At 40.8% G+C, this 18,412-nt stretch overlaps 1 protein-coding gene across 1 annotated transcript; it reads left to right on the forward strand.

Moving 5' to 3' along the window:
- Positions 1–12,627: 12,627 nt before the first annotated feature.
- LOC116407708 lies at positions 12,628–18,412 on the forward strand. The gene is made up of 4 exons (XM_031893573.1): positions 12,628–13,001; positions 15,045–15,171; positions 16,448–16,521; positions 17,666–18,412. Exons 1-4 carry the CDS (start codon positions 12,680–12,682, stop codon positions 18,151–18,153), a joined length of 1,011 nt encoding a protein of 336 aa, XP_031749433.1. The 5' UTR covers positions 12,628–12,679; the 3' UTR covers positions 18,154–18,412.

Raw genomic sequence — 18,412 nt, forward strand, 5'->3', positions numbered from 1 at the left:
ACTATATATTATAAGGAACTCCTCGGGGACTTATAATATCCCTATATGTTACAATAGGGGGTACTTTACTCACTATATATTATAAGGAACTCCTCGGGGACTTATAATATCCCTATATGTTACAATAGGGGGCACTTTATTCACTATATATTATAAGGAACTCCTCGGGGACTTATAATATCCCTATATGTTACAATAGGGGGCACTTTATTCACAATATATTATAAGGAACTCCTCGGGGGCTTATAATATCCCTATATGTTACAATAGGGGGCACTTTATTCACTATATATTATAAGGAACTCCTCGGGGGCTTATAATATCCCTATATGTTACAATAGGGGGTACTTTACTCACTATATATTATAGGGAACTCCTCGGGGGCTTATAATATCCTTATTTGTTACAATAGGGGGTACTTTATTCACTATATATTATAAGGAACACCTCGGGGGCTTATAATATCCCTATATGTTACAATAGGGGGCACTTTATTCACTATATATTATAAGGAACACCTCGGGGGCTTATAATATCCCTATATGTTACAATAGGGGGTACTTTATTCTCTAGATATTCATCATCTATCGCTAAATAAAGGTTAGAAAAAAACACAACACAAACATTCATGTTTTTCATCCAATAAAATATGTAAGCCCCTTGTAATGTATAGTATAATATAAACTGTATCCATGGGCAGAAGATAAGGGCAGAAGAGGCACGTTCCTAGGGTGCAACAGTGGGTGGCCCAGGCACGTCCTTTTTATATCTGCCTTCCTCCAGGTTTAGGCCATCTCCGGGCCATGGTGCCCAAGTTGCACCCCCCTTCCATGCAAGGAGATAGGCTAATCTAAAGGTGGGCAGGGGGTTAGGTTCTACCCAAGGCTCGGTACTGACTGTATATAAAGTTATATGGAGAACTGGCAATATGAAGGGAAGGCTGCTCATTCAACATGCAAATGTTTTTTTTTTCATCCAGGTGTTTTCCCAATCGTTGTCCTCACCTATAAAACAAGTGGGAATTATTTTGAAGTTGAAAGGATGTTTAAATGTTTGGGGGCAGAGGTGGTTGTGGCAGTGGAGAACTACTCTGAGGAGGATCAGATACAGACACGTGGGAGAAATACAGATTTCCTTACTGTCCTCAGATCTGCTTTGGATGAGGTGCCGTTCCGGGTGCAACAGCTCAGGAACTCAAAAGGAGAACGGATTGAGAGAAAGAAATTCCTGCTCAAATATGTCCATGATATTGATATGGCTCAGAAGATAAAGGCACATGCAGAGAGTGAAGGCTGGGAAAGAGTGAAACCTAGGGGAAAGGAGTGGCCCGATGTTAGATACAATGACTCTGATTATTATCGATACTCTGACACCACTGACTCTGATTCTGAGAACGAAGCCTGGGAAAGAGTAGAGCCTAGAAAAAGAGAGGAGGCTAGGAAAGCAAAGGAGATTAGGGAACGAGAGGCGGCTAGGAAAGCAAAGGAGATTAGGGAAAGAGTAGAGGCTATAAAAAGAGAGGAGGCTAGGAAAGCAAAGGAGATTAGGGAAAGAGTAGAGGCTAGGAGAGAGGAGGCTAGGAAAGCAAAGGAGATTAGAGAAAGAGAGGAGGCTAGGAAAGCAAAGGAGATTAGGGAAAAAGTAGAGGCTAGGAGAGAGGAGGCTAGGAAAGCAAAGGAGATTAGAGAAAGAGAGGAGGCTAGGAAAGCAAAGGAGATTAGGGAAAGAGTAGAGGCTAGGAGAGAGGAGGCTAGGAAAGCAAAGGAGATTAGGGAAAGAGAGGAGGCTAGGAAAGAGGTGGAGTCAGCACATATTAGTTACAATGAATATGAAGATTATCGATACTCTGATACCACTGACTCTGATTCCAAGAATGAAGCCTGGGAAAGAGAGGAGGCTAGGAAAGCAAAGGAGATTATGGAAAGAGAGGAGGCTAGGAAATACACTGCGGCTCCGATGCGGGAACATGTAAGAATACAGGTTATGACAGCAATGGAAAATCAAATGGATGAGAATGAGCTAAACAGGAAGAAGGAGAAAAAAAGAAATAAGAGATGTTGCCATATTCAATAACCATTTAAGAAAAATGTTAAAGGGGAAGTTCACCTTAACTTTTAACATCATGCACCGGCCTGTTCTTTTCAACCTTTCAATCTTTACTTTTAATTGTTGGAATTATCTGCTTTTCTGTTTTGCCTTTTTCAAAACATGGGTTTAAATGATGGTTGTTGGGGTTACTGAGTGGCTTTTGGCCAGGGCTCCCCTTAGCTATGAGATGTGTACAGAGAAAATATTGGTGTATCAGTAATTCAGTTATAGTTTCACCAATATCTAGGGCAGCGAATACATATTCACCCCAAATAGCACCTTATCTGACCTTCAAGCTATGCTCCAGCTGTACATAGGGGAGAAAATGGCCATTCTCCCCAACTCTCACACTAAGTGGTTGGCCTTCAAACTGAGCTTTCAGATGTACCTAGGGGAGCAAATGGTCTTCTCTCTAACTGGCCTTCAACTCATAAAGTTACAGTAGAAACACCAACTTTTTCCCAAGCTACCCAAGATCCTTCCAAAAGGTATGGCCTAATATACACAAAAATAATAAAAAATAAAATAACTTTGTAAAGATGAGACCATATACAGGTATGGGACCTGTTATCTAGAATGCTCGGAACCTGTGTTCAAGGGTGCCCAGTTTGACTGATTGACCAGCCCATGCTGAGTAAAGACTTGCCTACCTATTTGACTCCCAGCATTGGTCAATGAGCCCTAGGATGTTGTTTTATAAATAAATATATAAAAAAAGTTTTTTTTATATAATCTCCTTAATATAAAGGGGTGTGTGTATTCGAAGCAAGGTGTAGAGGGAAATAACATTGTTCCTTCCATAGCAACTCCATCAGAAACTTGATATTGCCTATACTGAATTCCTTTGGGAACCAGGAAACCAGCTGAGCCAGTTTGTTGGGTAGGCATTTGCTCCGATGGTGACATATAACTAATGTATGGAAGGTTTTCCACTATACACATAAATCTGATCATATGGAGACTACAGCAGTCATTTACCCAGGTCCCGGATTCAAGCACAAGAACACCAAGGGGCACAAACGTGCTCTACTTAGTGCTCAGTCAAAGAGCACGTCCATTCCCTATTATGGCCTTTGCCCAACAAAGCTCCTTACCTTTAGAGTCTGCATTAAGTCAGGGTTTAGGTGGGGACAGGTGGGGGCAACTACAAACCCCTAAGTGCTCAAATACAGTTGAGTAATTGCAACAGAAGATTTGAGTGTCTTACCCCTTGCACTGCATGTTGGACCTTCCATCAAGCAGCTCAGTCCAGGTTGATCATTATGAGTTAAGGTGGCCATACATCGATTTCAGCTGCCGATTGAGGTCCTTCAGTCCGAGTATGGGCACCCCCGACCGGCCTCCCCGACTGATATCTGCCCTAAAATTGGCCAGATCTCAATCAGGTAGGTTTGATGTTCTGTTGGATCAGGGGCCGCATCGGCTTGTTGATGCAGTCCTCAGCCCAACGGTGCCTATGCCCTAGGACCAAACAATCAAATTACCCCAATATCGCCAATCTTAGGTGGGCATATCAGGAGAAGATCCGCTTGTTGTGTGACTTCCATCACCAAATGAGCGGATCTTACCCTGTATGGCCACCTCTAGACCAGCTGTATACCTAATCAAAACAGAAGATAATTTTGCCGTCATAATACCAGAAATCTGTTATGGGAAGCAGTGTTCTGTTATTAAATATGGTACTGGCCTTTCTGCCTTGTATAACTGGGGTCATGAATTCAATTCTGACCTGAACACTTACCTACCCATTACCCTTAACCTGCCCATTACTGTTAGCCAACGGAACACCAAAAAATCCAATCTGGGGCGAAAATGGCCACCAACTAGCACAAGCACCCTCCTATAAATGGGTTACATGTCATTCCAACCACCCTGTTCAACTGTACTAGATGGGCACCTAGGGCAGACAATGAGAATACCATATCCCCCAGAGCTCCATAGAAGTCTGTAAAGCAAACCAGGCAAATACCTTGGGCCAGTTTCTAGCCTAGCTAATAGTAGAATTAGTAATTATGCATTGGACATATTCTATGGTCTAATAATGATGTTTACTGGGTGCACTCTAACATTATTGTCTAACATTATTAATATGTTTTACATTGCCCTGCATGCTGGGAAATTTCAGTTTTCTCATAAAGAAGAAGCTCAATGTGATTATACAAAAAGGGGGAAAAAAAATATCTTTCTGTCAAATAAACATTCAACCTTTTTCAAGAGAGTGCCGGCACAGATCTGACAGTAAGCACAAGGAAGTATAGGGTTGGAAAGTGTGTGGTAGTAACAGTAACACAAGAAAATGGGTGTGAAAAGTGAAAGTAAAATATAGATCAAAGAACATTGAAAGAGAGTGACTACTAGGACAAGCACAGAGACTACCAGAGACTGTTCAGCTATGGATTATAACCAGCTCCAAGACGACATTCAGAACTTCAGCCTGGACCATTCTCCTCTGGGGAACCAGGGCTACAGTCGGGTCCTACTGCAGCTGTTTGGGCTCACAGGGCATGGCAAGTCTGCCCTCATAAACTCACTTATATATGTTCTGAGTAAAAGAAAGTATGAAACACATGCAAAATCAGGGGTGATTTCAAGTGGGGGTGCTGTAACCATGGAGAGGAGAGCCTACGAACTCACAGCCACCATCATGGTTGTGGACAACAGAGGGTTTGAAAGGATGGACAACTTCGAGATGAGAATGATTTACGCTCAGCTGGGTAAGTGAATGATTGACAAGTAAAAGTTATCTCTCATGTCTGACAACGGTTGCTTTAATATAGGAAATGAGTCTAAATCAGGACTAGATAGGAACGCCCATCAACACTGCTATTTAATATTTATTATCTTTTAGATATGTGTCCTCCTACATAGATTTATGGCTTACCTTAAAAGTTTGTTGGTGTATCATGTGGAACATGGATGGAAGACCAGGGGGTGCAAGGTGCAAAGGAACCCCATACATGACTTGTTACCCCATACTTGTCCAGGGCAGATGTTGGGCACAGGTCTCCCTTGTTCCTATAAGTGGTCTACTCTTAACCTTTGTCTCATTGTCTTTTAGATATGTGTCCTCCTACATAGATTTATGGCCTATCTTAAAAGTTTGTTGGCGTATCATGTGGAATTAAGGCACAGAGGACATGGATGGAAGACCAGGGGGTGCAAGGTGCAAAGGAACCCCATACATGACTTGTTACCCCATACTTGTCCAGGGCAGATGTTGAGCACAGGTCTCCCTTGTTCCTATAAGTGGTCTACTCTTAACCTGTGTCTCATTGTAAATGTAAACGAGACCAAAGTTGATCTAAAAGACATAGCTTCTGCAGAAACTCAATGTGTGGTTTCGAAAAACTGGTTCAGAAGCTCCATGGACCATCCACCATTTCATACAACCACTAGCTTTGTTTACAAAAATAAGCCAATCTTTATCAACATGTTGGTAATGTTGTTTATTCATGTCTTAGCTTTCAGTTTACCCTTTACTTCCGTAACCAGAACAGAGTTGCCATGGAGAGGCACTAGCTGGTTGCTAGGCATTACATTTTGTGCCAATGATGATTAGCATTCTGGATGATAGATCCTATACCTGTTTATAGAGAGAGATAAATAGAAGAGTACAGTAATCGGTCGGACTTACCAATAAATAGGGGTACATTAATGGGCTTATTTATCAATTTTCGAGTTTGTGAATTTTTACATTTTCAGGTTTTTTTCACTCAATATGGACATTCGAGTTTTTGAACCATAATTCGAATTTGAGGTTTTTTTTTAGAAAAAAATCTAATAAATCACCCCCTATGTACTAACATGTCCCCTCCCCCCCCCCCCAACAAAATCAGGTAACTACTGGTTTATATTTAGATCAAATTTGTATCATTTGTTAGATCAAATGTTGAGGGACTGGAACCCCCAAAATATCTCAAATGAATAATAAATTCCTATATGCATGAAGCAACAAGCAGTGATGGATCCCAAGTGTATTTAACAGTAATTTTTTTTTTCTTCCAGGGAACTTCATGCCCCTTGATGAGAAGGTAGAATGGAGAGACAGTTATAAAGACTTTGTGTCCCAGCTGGAGGATTCCAGGTTGGACCCAAATTACAAAGACTTTATAGTTCCGGTGTTTGTTTATAAGTAAGGAATGTTTATTTTCTTTATTTAATGTTTACAAACATATGTAAAGAGGCAACCCTGCCAGATGTGACCCTTGTACCCTTAGGATATTAATATTACCAATATACTCATTCTTTCCTTGATGCCATTGTCCTTATATTATATTGCCTCTTTTATTTGCAGGGTGGTGGCCACATTGTCCGAGGAGGAGGAGCCAAAAATGAGAGCTTGTTTTAAAAAATGCAGAAACTTGACAGGTAAATCTGTTTCAATATCACACAAATTTCTGTATGAAGAATCTTCCACCTTGTCTATCCACTTCATAGTCTCCCTCGTGGGCCTCCAGTGTTATTGCATTTTTATGACCTTCCATGGGTTTCATGAGTGCCTAGTGCATTTCTAGGGGAACATTTCTCTATCACAAAGGCTTGGGGTATGTACACTGACATTTGAGATGTATAGTTTTTTATATTTTTTCCCATTTTTATTTTTCATGTTTTGCACTTTTAACTTTTTCAATTCAGGGTCATCTTGATCTTCAGGGATCTTCAGGGATCTTGGCACTCCATGTGTTCAATATATAGTGCCAGAACATTGGTTCTACTAGGATGGTGCTGTTGATTCTACTTTTGCAGGCACTTACTGATTTAGATCATTATGTAGACATAAATGTTCTAGTTATACTACAGTTATAGCGCTAAAAACTTTGAATGAGGTATAAATAATCTGCAACCTGATAGGGAGAATGCTTCATGCATATTTTTTTCTTTCCTTTTTTTAGGTGTTTTCCCCATTGTTGTCCTCACCCACAAAGTAAAAAGGAATTATTCTGAGGTTGAAAAGCTGTTTAAAAGTTTGGGAGCAGAGGTGGTTGTGGCAGTGGAGAACTACTCTGATCATGATAAGTTACAGACACGAGGGAGAAATACAGATTTCCTCACCTTCCTGAAATCTGCTTTGGATGACGTTACATTCCGGATGGGCCAACCAAGGAACCCAAAGCAAGAATGTATAAAGAGAAAGAAATTCCTGCTCAGATTTGCCCATGTTATTGACATGAATGAGAAGGAAAAGAATGAAAAAATGAAGCAAATTGCTAGGGAAAATAGAAATAGAGAGGAAGCCAGGGAAAGAGAGGAGGCAAGGAATAGAGAGAAAGCCATGGAAAGAGAGGAGGCTAGGGAAAGAGAAGAGGCTAGGAGAAGAGAGGAAGCCAGGGAAAGAGAGGAGGCTAGGGAAAGAGAGGAGGCTAGGGAAAGAGAAGAGGCTAGGAGAAGAGAGGAAGCCAGAGAAAAAGAGGAGGCTAGGAAAAGAGAGGAAGCGAGAGAAAGAGAAGAGGCTAGGGAAAGGAAAGAAGCCAAGGAAAGGGAGGAGGCAAGGGAAAGAGAGGAAGCAAGGAAAAGAAGAGAGGAGGCTATAAAAAGAGAGGAAGCCAGGAAAAGAGAGGAAGCAAGAGAAAGAGAGGAGGCTAAGAGAAGAAAGGAAGCCAGGGAAATTGAGGAAGATAGGAAAAGAGAGGAAGCCAGGGAAAGAGAGGAAGCTAGGAAAAGAGAGGAAGCGAGAGAAAGAGAGGAGGCTAGGAAAAGAGAGGAAGCCTGGGAAAGAGAGGAAGCTAGGAAAAGAGAGGAAGCGAGAGAAAGAGAGGAGGCTAGGAAAAGAGAGGAAGCCAGGGAAAGGGAGGAGGCAAGGGAAAGAGAGGAAGCAAGGAAAAGAAGAGAGGAGGCTAGGAAAAGAGAGGAAGCCAGGGAAAGAGAGGAGGCTCGGAAAAGAAGAGAGGAGGCTCGGAAAAGAGAGGAAGCCAGGGAAAGAGAGGAGGCAAGGGAAAGAAAGGAAGCCAGGGAAAGAGAGGAGGCAAGGGAAAGAGAGGAGGCAAGGAAAAGAAGAGAGGAGGCTCGGAAAAGAGAGGAAGCCAGGGAAAGAGAGGAGGCAAGGGAAAGAGAGGAGGCAAGAAAAAGAAGACAGGAGGCTAAGAAAAGAGAGGAAGCCAGGGAAAGAGAGGAGGCTTGGAAAAGAAGAGAGGAAGCCAGGGAAAGAGAGGAGGCAAGGGAAAGAAGAGAGGAAGCCAGGGAAAGAGAGGAAGCTAGGAAAAGAGAGGAGGCTAGGAAAAGAGAGGAGGCATGGGAAAGAAGAGAGGAGGCTAGGAAAAGAGAGGAGGCATGGGAAAGAAGAGAGGAGGCTAGGAAAAGAGAGGAAGCCAGGAAAAGAAAGGAGGCTAAGAAAGAAGAAGAGGCTAGGGTAAAAGAGGTAGCTAGGGCAGCATGTGATTGGTTAATTGATCGCTTGCAGACTCCTACCACTAGACAGATACCCATTCAGGCCTCTCCTGTACAAAGCAGACAAGGCACACACGTAGATGGAATGAACGCAGGCAATATTCTACTTCAGCAAGCTCTTCCAGGTGTGTTCAATGGCGCAACCTTCCAGCCTAATGGCGCTAATAATTCCAACTATCCTTTCCCGTCTCAGAACGCACAAACTCGTCTCAGTTACTCTCAAGAAGTTCTTGGTACTCCTGCCGCTTGGCAATGCAATAGGAGACTTTCATTATCTGTTATGAGTGGAGGACCAGATAATGCCCAAGCCCATCTCACTGGCATGTTCAGCAATACAGTGCAGAACTTGCAACTGCCCCCAATGGCAGCTCCCTTCAACCTACATCTAAACACTATGGTTCCCAACTGGGGTGGAGGATCAGCCAATGCCCAAGCCCATCTCACTGGCATGTTCAACAATACAGTGCAGAACATGCAACTGCCCCAACTGGCAGCTCCCTTCAACCTACATCTAAACACTATGGTTCCCAACTGGGGCAGTAGCGCCCCTGGTGTCCTACCCCCCGCACTAATCTCCTTGATGGGGCCACAGGCTTTATTCACTACACAAAATTCTAATTTAGGTTTCCCCAACCTTACTTTTCCCTTTAACTACAATTAAATGTCAAGAATTGCCCCATCTGAGCAACATCAAAGGGGTTGGTGAAGGACATGTTCCCTGGGAGTCACTGCTTGTGGATCACTATTCTAGGGAAATGTCCCAGGGCCAACCAAACAACATTTTATTTACATTTATAAGGGCGTATATAAGGCAGGTGTTAAGGATGTTCTAAGGCTAAGAAGCAAAGCAAAGCTGAAATGCTGCAATGAGCCAGAGAAGGATAAGTGGAAAGGGAAGAGGACCAGGAAGAAAAAACTATATTTTGCTATTAATCAATTATACAGGTATGGGACCTGTTATCCAGAATGCTCGGGACCTGGGTATTTCCGGATAAGGCATCATCATGTAATCTTCTGGATAAGAGATCATTTAACCATTAAATAAGCCCAATAGGACTGTTCTGCCCCAATAAGGGGTAATTATATCTTAGTTGGGATCAAGTACGGGTACTGTTTTATTATTACAGAGAAAAGGGAATCATTTAACCATGAAATAAACCCAATAGGGCTGTTCTGCCCCCAATAAGGGGTAATTATATCTTAGTTGGGATCAAGTACAGGTACTGTTTTATTATTACAGAGAAAAGGGAATCATTTAACCATGAAATAAACCCAATAGGGCTGTTCTGCCCCCAATAAGGGGTAATTATATCTTAGTTGGGATCAAGTACAGGTACTGTTTTATTATTACAGAGAAAAGGGAATCATTTAACCATGAAATAAACCCAATAGGGCTGTTCTGCCCCAATAAGGGGCAATTATATCTTAGTTGGGATCAAGTGCAGGTACTGTTTTATTATTACAGAGAAAAGGGAATAATTTAACTATTAAATAAACCCAATAGGACTGTTCTGCCCCCAATAAGGGGTAATTATATCTTAGTTGGGATCAAGTACAGGTACTGTTTTATTATTACAGAGAAAAGGGAATCATTTAACCATGAAATAAACCCAATAGGGCTGTTCTGCCCCCAATAAGGGGTAATTATATCTTAGTTGGGATCAAGTACAGGTACTGTTTTATTATTACAGAGAAAAGGGAATCATTTAACCATGAAATAAACCCAATAGGGCTGTTCTGCCCCAATAAGGGGCAATTATATCTTAGTTGGGATCAAGTACAGGTACTGTTTTATTATTACAGAGAAAAGGGAATCATTTAAAAAAAAAATTAATTATTTGCTTTCAATGGAGTCTATGGGAGGTGGCCTTCCTGTAATTCGGAGATTTCTGGATAACAGGTAATAGGTCCTATACCTGTATTAAAGGAAAAGTTCACCTTTAAATTGATTTTCAATATGTTGTGGCTATTTTTAAAAACTAGCCAATTGTTCCTTATTTTTAATTATATTAGTTTTTAATTACTTATACTAATGCTTTTATGCTTATCTCACTATAGAGACCCTCTCCAATTGATCCTCCTTTCTATTACCATACTGCTGCCTGGTTGCTAGGGTAAATGGGACCCTAACAACTAGAAAACTGTAATTGTAACCTAGTGAGCAGCAGAAAAAAAAGACTAATAATGTATGTTATAATATCACTGTCTAAATCTGCTAAATGTTCAAGGGGTTATTGGGCAATATTGCTTTAAGAACACAACCCTGATGTTGCTGGACTACAGCTCCCAGCATGCCTCACCCTTCATTATATGTTACATTATTCTGGGATTTGTAGTCCAGCAACAGCTGAGTAAATTGATGTGTGTATTTATATAAAATAAACAAACACAAAATTGTTTTTCTGTATCTGTAGTTACTCTAAGGCAGAGGGTTATCTCTATTAGACAGCGGCTAGCTATATATAGGCCCACTATCTACTTTTTGGTGCCCTCCATGTTGGCCAGCCCCATTACAACACTGGAGTAGCCAATCACAGCCCTGCAGTCACACAAGCACAGACAGGCTTCAGTTCCCTATCAGGTTAGCCTAGCTGCTGATTGGTTCCTATCCTACAGTGCTGCCAGCCCCCCTGCACAGCCTGGAAAAGGAAGCAGCAGGAAGTGGAACAGATGGGCGGGACTAGTGGGGTTTTGGGAGAAATTTTCCATAAATCAGCCTGAAACGCTACTTTTTAAAGCCCATTCCTTCTATATTTAGATGAGTACAATTCATTGGCACAATATTGTTTTTCACACAAATTCAAATCATATAAAATTGGTAGATGTATCTTTTTATAACAACCCACCAAACTACAAATTCACCTTTAGGGTTACTATTAGTATGTTAAAGAATGGCCAATTCTAAGCAACTTTGTAGTTGGTCTTTATTTTTTAAATAGTTTTATAATTATTCACCTTATTCTCCTGACTTTCAAATGGGGGTCACTGACCCCGGCAGCCAAAAATCTATTGCTCTGTGAGGCTCCAGTTTTATTGTTATTGTTACTTCTTATTACTTTTTTTTCTTCTATGCAGGTCCTCTCCTATTCATATATCAGTCTCCCATTCAATCCACTGGCTGGTTGCTAGGTTAAACTGAACTCTTAGCAACCAGATAGCTGCTGAAATTCCATACTGGAGAGCTGCTGAACAAAAAGTGAAATAATAAAAAAAAAAAAACACAAATAAAAAAGACCAATTGCAAACTGTCTCAGAATATTACTCTCTGCATCATTCTAAAAGCTAAAAAGGGGAGTGGTCAAAAATGGCTTCCATTAGCGGCCCTCCACTATGTATGCTAGAGAAATTCCAGCCCTCGGCACCACAGAAGTTGGACAGCACTGGGATAGACATATTCTTAGTTTTCCAGGTGCCCTCAGCCATGTGACCTGTGCTCTGATAAGCTTCAGTCACACTTTACTGCTGTGCTGCAAGTTGGAATGATATCCCCCCACCACCGTCCCAGCAGAGATCTTGGAAGAAGTTAATACAATCCCTGAAATGGGCTAAAAATTTGAAGTTTCCACAATAGTTCTTCTACGCGCTCAAGGAATAAAATACAAATACAACTGGTACCAATGATACAGTAATACCACATACGGCACCACAGTTGTGCCTATAACCATTTTTTCTTCTAGGAACTTCCTTATAGAATTTTCTGTTAAATTTATTTTACATTCTATAGACTATTCTATAGGCAATTTTGTAGTGGTACAGTTCTAGGTTCAGCATAGACCATTTGTTAAAGTGATAGTAAAGGGATAGTATAGGTAGGGTTGTGTACTGGCTCCCTTCTCCCCTATTAAAACCATTTTATTTTCTCATCACATCCAATGGTCCAATGACAGGTGATGTTTTCCAGCCTACCCAACCAACCGACCAATATTGGTCAGGATCATCCAGACAGCATTTATATATATACTGAAAATCAGTTGATACTATTTCATCGGTATGTGTATTGCCAGTTTTAGACGAAGGATACATCTAGATATAAACTCGGTATCTGTGTTGAATTCTATAAGGGGTGGGACCGGTCTCACTAGTTCTGCAAACACAGGTCGGTAAACGAGGGAAACATAGAAAGTGAAAGTAATAGAGACCTAACAAGGAAAGATAACAAAGGAGCACCTACTTAGCAAGCACAGAGACCCTCAGAGACCGTTCAGCTATGGATTATAACCAGCTCCGAAACTACATTCAGAACTTCAGCCTGGACTATTGTCCTCGGGGGAACCAGGGCTACAATCGGGTCCTACTGCAGCTGTTTGGGTTCACAGGGCACGGCAAGTCTGCCCTCATAAACTCACTCATGTATGTTTTGAATGTAGGAAAGTATGAAGTACATGCTAAATCAGGGGTGATATCAAGTGGGGGTGCTGTAACCATGGAGAGGAGAGCCTATGAGCTCACAGCCACCATCACGGTGGTGGATAACAGAGGGTTTGGAAGGATGAACGAGTCTGAGAGAGGAATGATTTATGCTCAGCTGGGTAAGTATACATGTTTATCTTTCATATATGCCATTTTTCCTTTAACACGGGGAGACTTAAAAAATGTGCTTCATCAGGGCTTATGCATTCATGTATTCTGACTGGTGTTTTTAGCTTTTCTCTTTAATTAACTAATTAACTAAACATGTTTTAACTGCACCACAATTCTTTTTTTGTGCCAACCTTTTCTCATTTTGAGACTATTTGGTTTAACATTTTCCCAAGAGCTGAAGGGGTGAGGTGTGGGCACCTGGGCCACTTACTTAGGTGAGTTCACCCCATTGTAAACTTTGCTGGGTTCAATTTTTCATTTTTCCACAAGTGTCAGTTTCAACACAAGCCTACACAATTCTGTTTTCATTTTATCTTATAATGATTATTATATATTATATTAGACACATATTGATGTGTATTCTAATGTACAGATGCAGCCAGCAAGTTTTCACATTTTGTCTCACCATGTCCAGACACCATTAGATAGTGCAAAGACTTAGCAAAACACAATAGGAAACACCATAGACCATGCGCCAACTGGTGTCAAATTTTGGTTTTTCTTTTTCCCCTGTGTTAACTGGAAGAGACTTAACATGACAACACGGTAAGGGAACTTGGCTGCATCTGTAGGTCCCAGTTTATACTCTAGGTGCCAAAAATATGTGCACTGATTTCACTAGTGTTTCAGCCTACAAACCTCTGCCAGAACAGTAGACCTTCCATCCTGGGTCTAAACTCCATAGGAAATCTGATTATCCAGGATCTTCAAATATGGGTCTTCAAATATATTCCCAGTTAAAGTTCCTGTGACTCCACCCCAAGTAGGCAGAGCTTGTTTTATGAATAATGGACCATCAGCTCTGATTGAGCATAAATGCCACCAGCCAAATGCAGATCCCTGTGTAATGATGTAGGTTCCTATCAGTCTCTACAGCAAGAAAATATGGTCTCTCCACCTCAAGAAATAAAAAATCTAACTTGTTACAGTACTAGAAGCAGCGGTAGGACCACCCTCTCTTAACATGGTCACCAGGTCCAGATGACATCTGCAGTCAAGAGAGACCTTTGGCAGCTGCGTGCAAAGAAGAGCTGGCCAACATTTAGAAAAAATTTCCTAAAGCTTTTTTTGGTTCAGGTTTTTTGAACCAAAAAGATCCGTCACAATTCCGAAAGCAAAAATATGCCATCTAAACCCTGTGTAGATCATGTAGAAGTCAATGGCCCTTGGACAACTGGAAGATCTTTCTTTGCTTCATGGTTTTAGAAGTTTTCTGGGTTTTTTTTGATGCTGTACTTCATAAAACAATAGGAAAGAGTTGAGTTATTTGTGCAAGAGTCTGTCTTTTTTTTTTTGGTGATTTCTTGGTTTGGATTTTTTTATAAATGACTGACGCTCATGGAAAGGAGTTTATTTGTGAATTCAAAAAACTATAAAACCACAAAAATCCAAATGTTATTAAATGCCCCTTAGTCTCAGCCGAAGGGGTCAATGTTAGAAGAGTTTATAGGGGGGATGAGGCCTAAAAGGTGGGACCACAGGTCCAGCAATACACAGACAGGCAGCCAGCAGGGCCTTGAGGGACAGTTGCTGCATGGGCTGTTGCAATGGAGGAGGGGGGTTGCCAATGGATTCTTTTTCAGTGACACAAGTAAACAGGAGCCTGTTATCTTATTATGATATAAAGTGGTCTGAACTAAGTGCAACGATAGGTCTGGAATGTATAAATTGTCACATATTTGTATTAAACGAAGTATTAAAAGTCCTTTGAAGCAGCTTGCGCCTCCCATTCCCAAAGGTTTTTTATAAGGATTAATTTCCACTTCAGGTAACTACTGGATTATATTTAATAGAGCTCAATTCAATTAGGGGGGGGGATTCATATTATGAATGACCGGTGGTTGGATCAAATGTTGAGGGACTGGATCTGGAACCCTAAAAATATCTCAAACCTTCTGCGGTTAATGAATAATAATAAATTCCTATATGTATGAAGCAACAAGCAGCGATGGATCCCAAGCGTATTTAACAGTAATAATTTCTACTTCCAGGTAACTTCATGCCCCTTAATGAGAAGGTGGAATGGAGAGACAGTTATGAAGACTTTGTGTCCCAGCTGGAGGAGTCCGGGTTGGACCCAAATTACACAGACTTTGTAGTTCCGGTGTTTGTTTATAAGTAAGGAATTTTTTTCCAATATTTTTCTTATTTTGTGGCATGAAGAAGCCCTGGACTTGTCTCCCCTTGAGCCCCCACCTTATTTTTTTGTAAAATGACAGATTCATGTTGGGCACTTTATATACTGTACTTGGGTCAGTGATGAGCGAATCTGTCTCGCTTCACCGAAAAATTCGCCAAACTCTGAAAGATTTGCAAAACGCCTTGAAGTCAATAGGCGATTTTTTAATGAGCAACTTTTTTTCATACCCCAAACGCATTAAAGTCAAAGGGAATTTTTTGCAGCAACTTTTTGTCTCGGCCACATTTTTCTTGGCGACTTTTTTGCCTTGGGGACTTTTTTGTCAGTCTGCGTTTTTTCTTACCCCAAATGCATTAAAGTCAAAGGGCAATTTTTTGTAGCAACTTTTTTGTCTCAGCGACATTTTGGGGGAGATTTATAAAGACACGGACGCTCTGAGCGTATTTTCGCCGATTGTTTCGATGCTTGCGCCACTTTTCGGACTCCTACGCAACTTTTTCGTACGCTTGCGTGAAAAAATCAAAAAGGTTTTTCCGCTGTTTACAATCGTTCGGTACAAAAATTTTGTGACTTTTCGATCGTCAATACAATATTATCGTGACTAATACGATTTTTCCGTAAGCATTTTGTGATATTTGCGATCTTCAGAAATTATCATATCCAATTAGAATTTTTCCCATTCGGGATTCGAACTCGTGTTTTAATGAATCCGCCCCTATAGGGCACATTTACTAATCCACGAACGTCCAAAAAGCGTTCAAATGCGTTTTTTCGTAATGATCGGTATTTTGCGATTTTTTTCGCGAATTGTCGCGAATTTTTCAAGCGCTCAATAGGACAAAGTTGCGACAATTCGCGAAAGTCGTAATGGCTATGAAAAAGTCTCGAGAATTTACGAAAAAGTCGTAACCGCGATGAAAAAAATTTGAAAAAGTCGCCAAATGTTCGTTTTCCAATCCGAATTTTTCTCATTCGGATTCGTGGATTAGTAAATCAGCCCCTTGGTGATTTCTTTGGTCAATGGGCGTTTTTTCTTACTTCAAATATAATAAAGTCAATCTGCGTTTTTTGCGGCGTCTTTTTTGTCTCAACCACATTTTTCATGGTGACTTTTTTACCTTTGTGATTTTTTTTCATAGCAAAGTTCCCAGCGAATCCATTTCTAACAACATTTGATTCATCACTAACGTGTCGTTTTAGGAATATTTGAAAATTCTCTTTGATTTTCTTTTCTATTGTCTATTTTTATTGCAGGGTGTCGGCCCCATTGTCAGAGCAGGAGGGGTTGGAAATAAGAGCTTTTTTCAAAAATTGCAGAAACCTGACAGGTAACGATCAATTACATACAATAATAATAATATATATAGTCACCGGAGGGCCTGTGCCAATGGCGGCAGTTCTAAGGGGGGTGGCCCTCGGATGCCTATATAATAAATTTATTTTTAAAAAATAAAAAACCTCCCCAGCCACCTTTTAGGGGCAATCTGGTGCCAGAGCTGGGGGTGGGGGTGACGGTGCTATCACCTGGCCCAACCCACAATAACTGTCCATTAGGTGAGGAGCAGCGCCGTTGCATATGCCAATAAGTGGCAACCAATTAGCAATTAGATTTGAACAGTCACTTACAAGTCAGAAAACAAAAGCAAAGATCTGATTGGTTGCAATGAGCAACGTCACCAGGGATGTTTGTCTCCAATGTTAATAAACACACCCCTAAGTGTAACCTGTAGCCAAGGTAGGAGAATGAGTGAAAGAATGGTTTAAAGGGGATATAAACAATGCTGCACAGCGCGGCTAAACCAAACGTTACTCAGCTGTTGCTGGACTACAAATCCCAGAATAATGTAACATATAATGAAGGGTGAGGCATGCTGGGAGCTGTAGTCCAGCAACATCAGGGCTGTATTCTTAAAGCAATATTGCACAATAACAAATCCTCCAATGAGAATCCCAGCTGATCTGTATAAATCTGGCTCCCTGTTCTCTGTTCCTGCAATTGGAGTTGGGAGCATTAAGCACAGTTTCCCAGCACTGAACAAGTCTGTCCCTTTATCCCCATGTCTGATTCCTGTGCCATATAATGACGGGAAAATGACATCATTATCTCTATATGTAAGGTACCAGCAAGGGGCCTGACACAGTGCTGGGAATCAGCATTCTCATTGGCCAGTTCTTTTGCATTTATAATGAAGTTCAGTAGAATTCTCTTTGGTGAATTTTCTTGCATCTATAATTATGTATTTTGGCAACTTCTATAACAAAACTAGGGGGCGCAGTGGGTGGCTGGGTTTACAACCGATTTAACCCAAACCATATACATAGATACTGTATACATGATATGGATAGTGTTGTATTAATGTTCATGTACAGTACAATATAATCTACCATATTCAAATAGTCTATGGATATATATCTGGCAGTATAATGGGGAATTGGCTTATACTATTGGTATTTTTTCCTTCTCTCTTTTAGGTGTTTTCCCAATCATTGTCCTTACCTTTAAAACTAGTGGGGATTATTTTGAGGTTGAAAAGATGTTTAAATGTTTGGGGGCAGAGGTGGTTGTGGCAGTGGAGAACTACTCCGAGGAGGATCAGATACAGACACTGGGGAGAAATACAGATTTCCTCAAACTCATTAAATCTGCTTTGGATCATGTCACGTTCCGGATGGAGAAGGCAAGGAACCCAAAGGAAGAACGTATAGAGAGAAAGAAGTTTTTGCTCAAGTATGTCCATGATATTGCTATGGCTGAAAGCATAGAGAAAGAGAAGATGAAGCAAGAGGCTAGGATAGCCGAGCAGGCTATGAGATATCAGCTGTGCCAACAAGCAGATCTGTATGCAGTGTCCAGGAGAACTAAAGCCATGAGGAAAACAGAATTGGAAATGTGGGCCATGCAAAGGTATGAGGTTCCGATGTGGAATAGTAAAGATAAGGACGGTTGCTGCATTCTATAACAACTTGCAGTTTTGTGATGTAATTGCTGTATGTTAAAGGCAAAGTTCACATTTCATATTCAAGTTTCTTTCTTTTTTTTTGTTGATTCAAGGGTTTTAGCGCTTAAAAAAATTCGAATTTGTCTGGGAATTTTTTCTTTTTTTGGGAGCTACCAGTTATGTCAAGTTATGGTGTTTGTCTTTTGTCTCTGGAGAAATTGATAAAGTAAGCAGTGTGTTTATTGTGGTTTATATGTATTGTAAAAAATAATAAAAAGTA

The sequence above is a fragment of the Xenopus tropicalis genome, chromosome 9 (assembly GCF_000004195.4).
Source record: "Xenopus tropicalis strain Nigerian chromosome 9, UCB_Xtro_10.0, whole genome shotgun sequence".
NCBI classification, from domain to species: domain Eukaryota; kingdom Metazoa; phylum Chordata; class Amphibia; order Anura; family Pipidae; genus Xenopus; species Xenopus tropicalis.

Coding starts and splice junctions, on each gene's coding strand:
- LOC116407708 (XM_031893573.1), top strand. CDS start 12,680: ATGGATTATAACCAGCTCCGAAACTACATTCAGAACTTCAGCCTGGAC. Junction 13,002..15,044: donor AATGATTTATGCTCAGCTGG/GTAAGTATACAT, acceptor TTCTACTTCCAG/GTAACTTCATGCCCCTTAAT. Junction 15,172..16,447: donor GTTCCGGTGTTTGTTTATAA/GTAAGGAATTTT, acceptor TTTTTATTGCAG/GGTGTCGGCCCCATTGTCAG.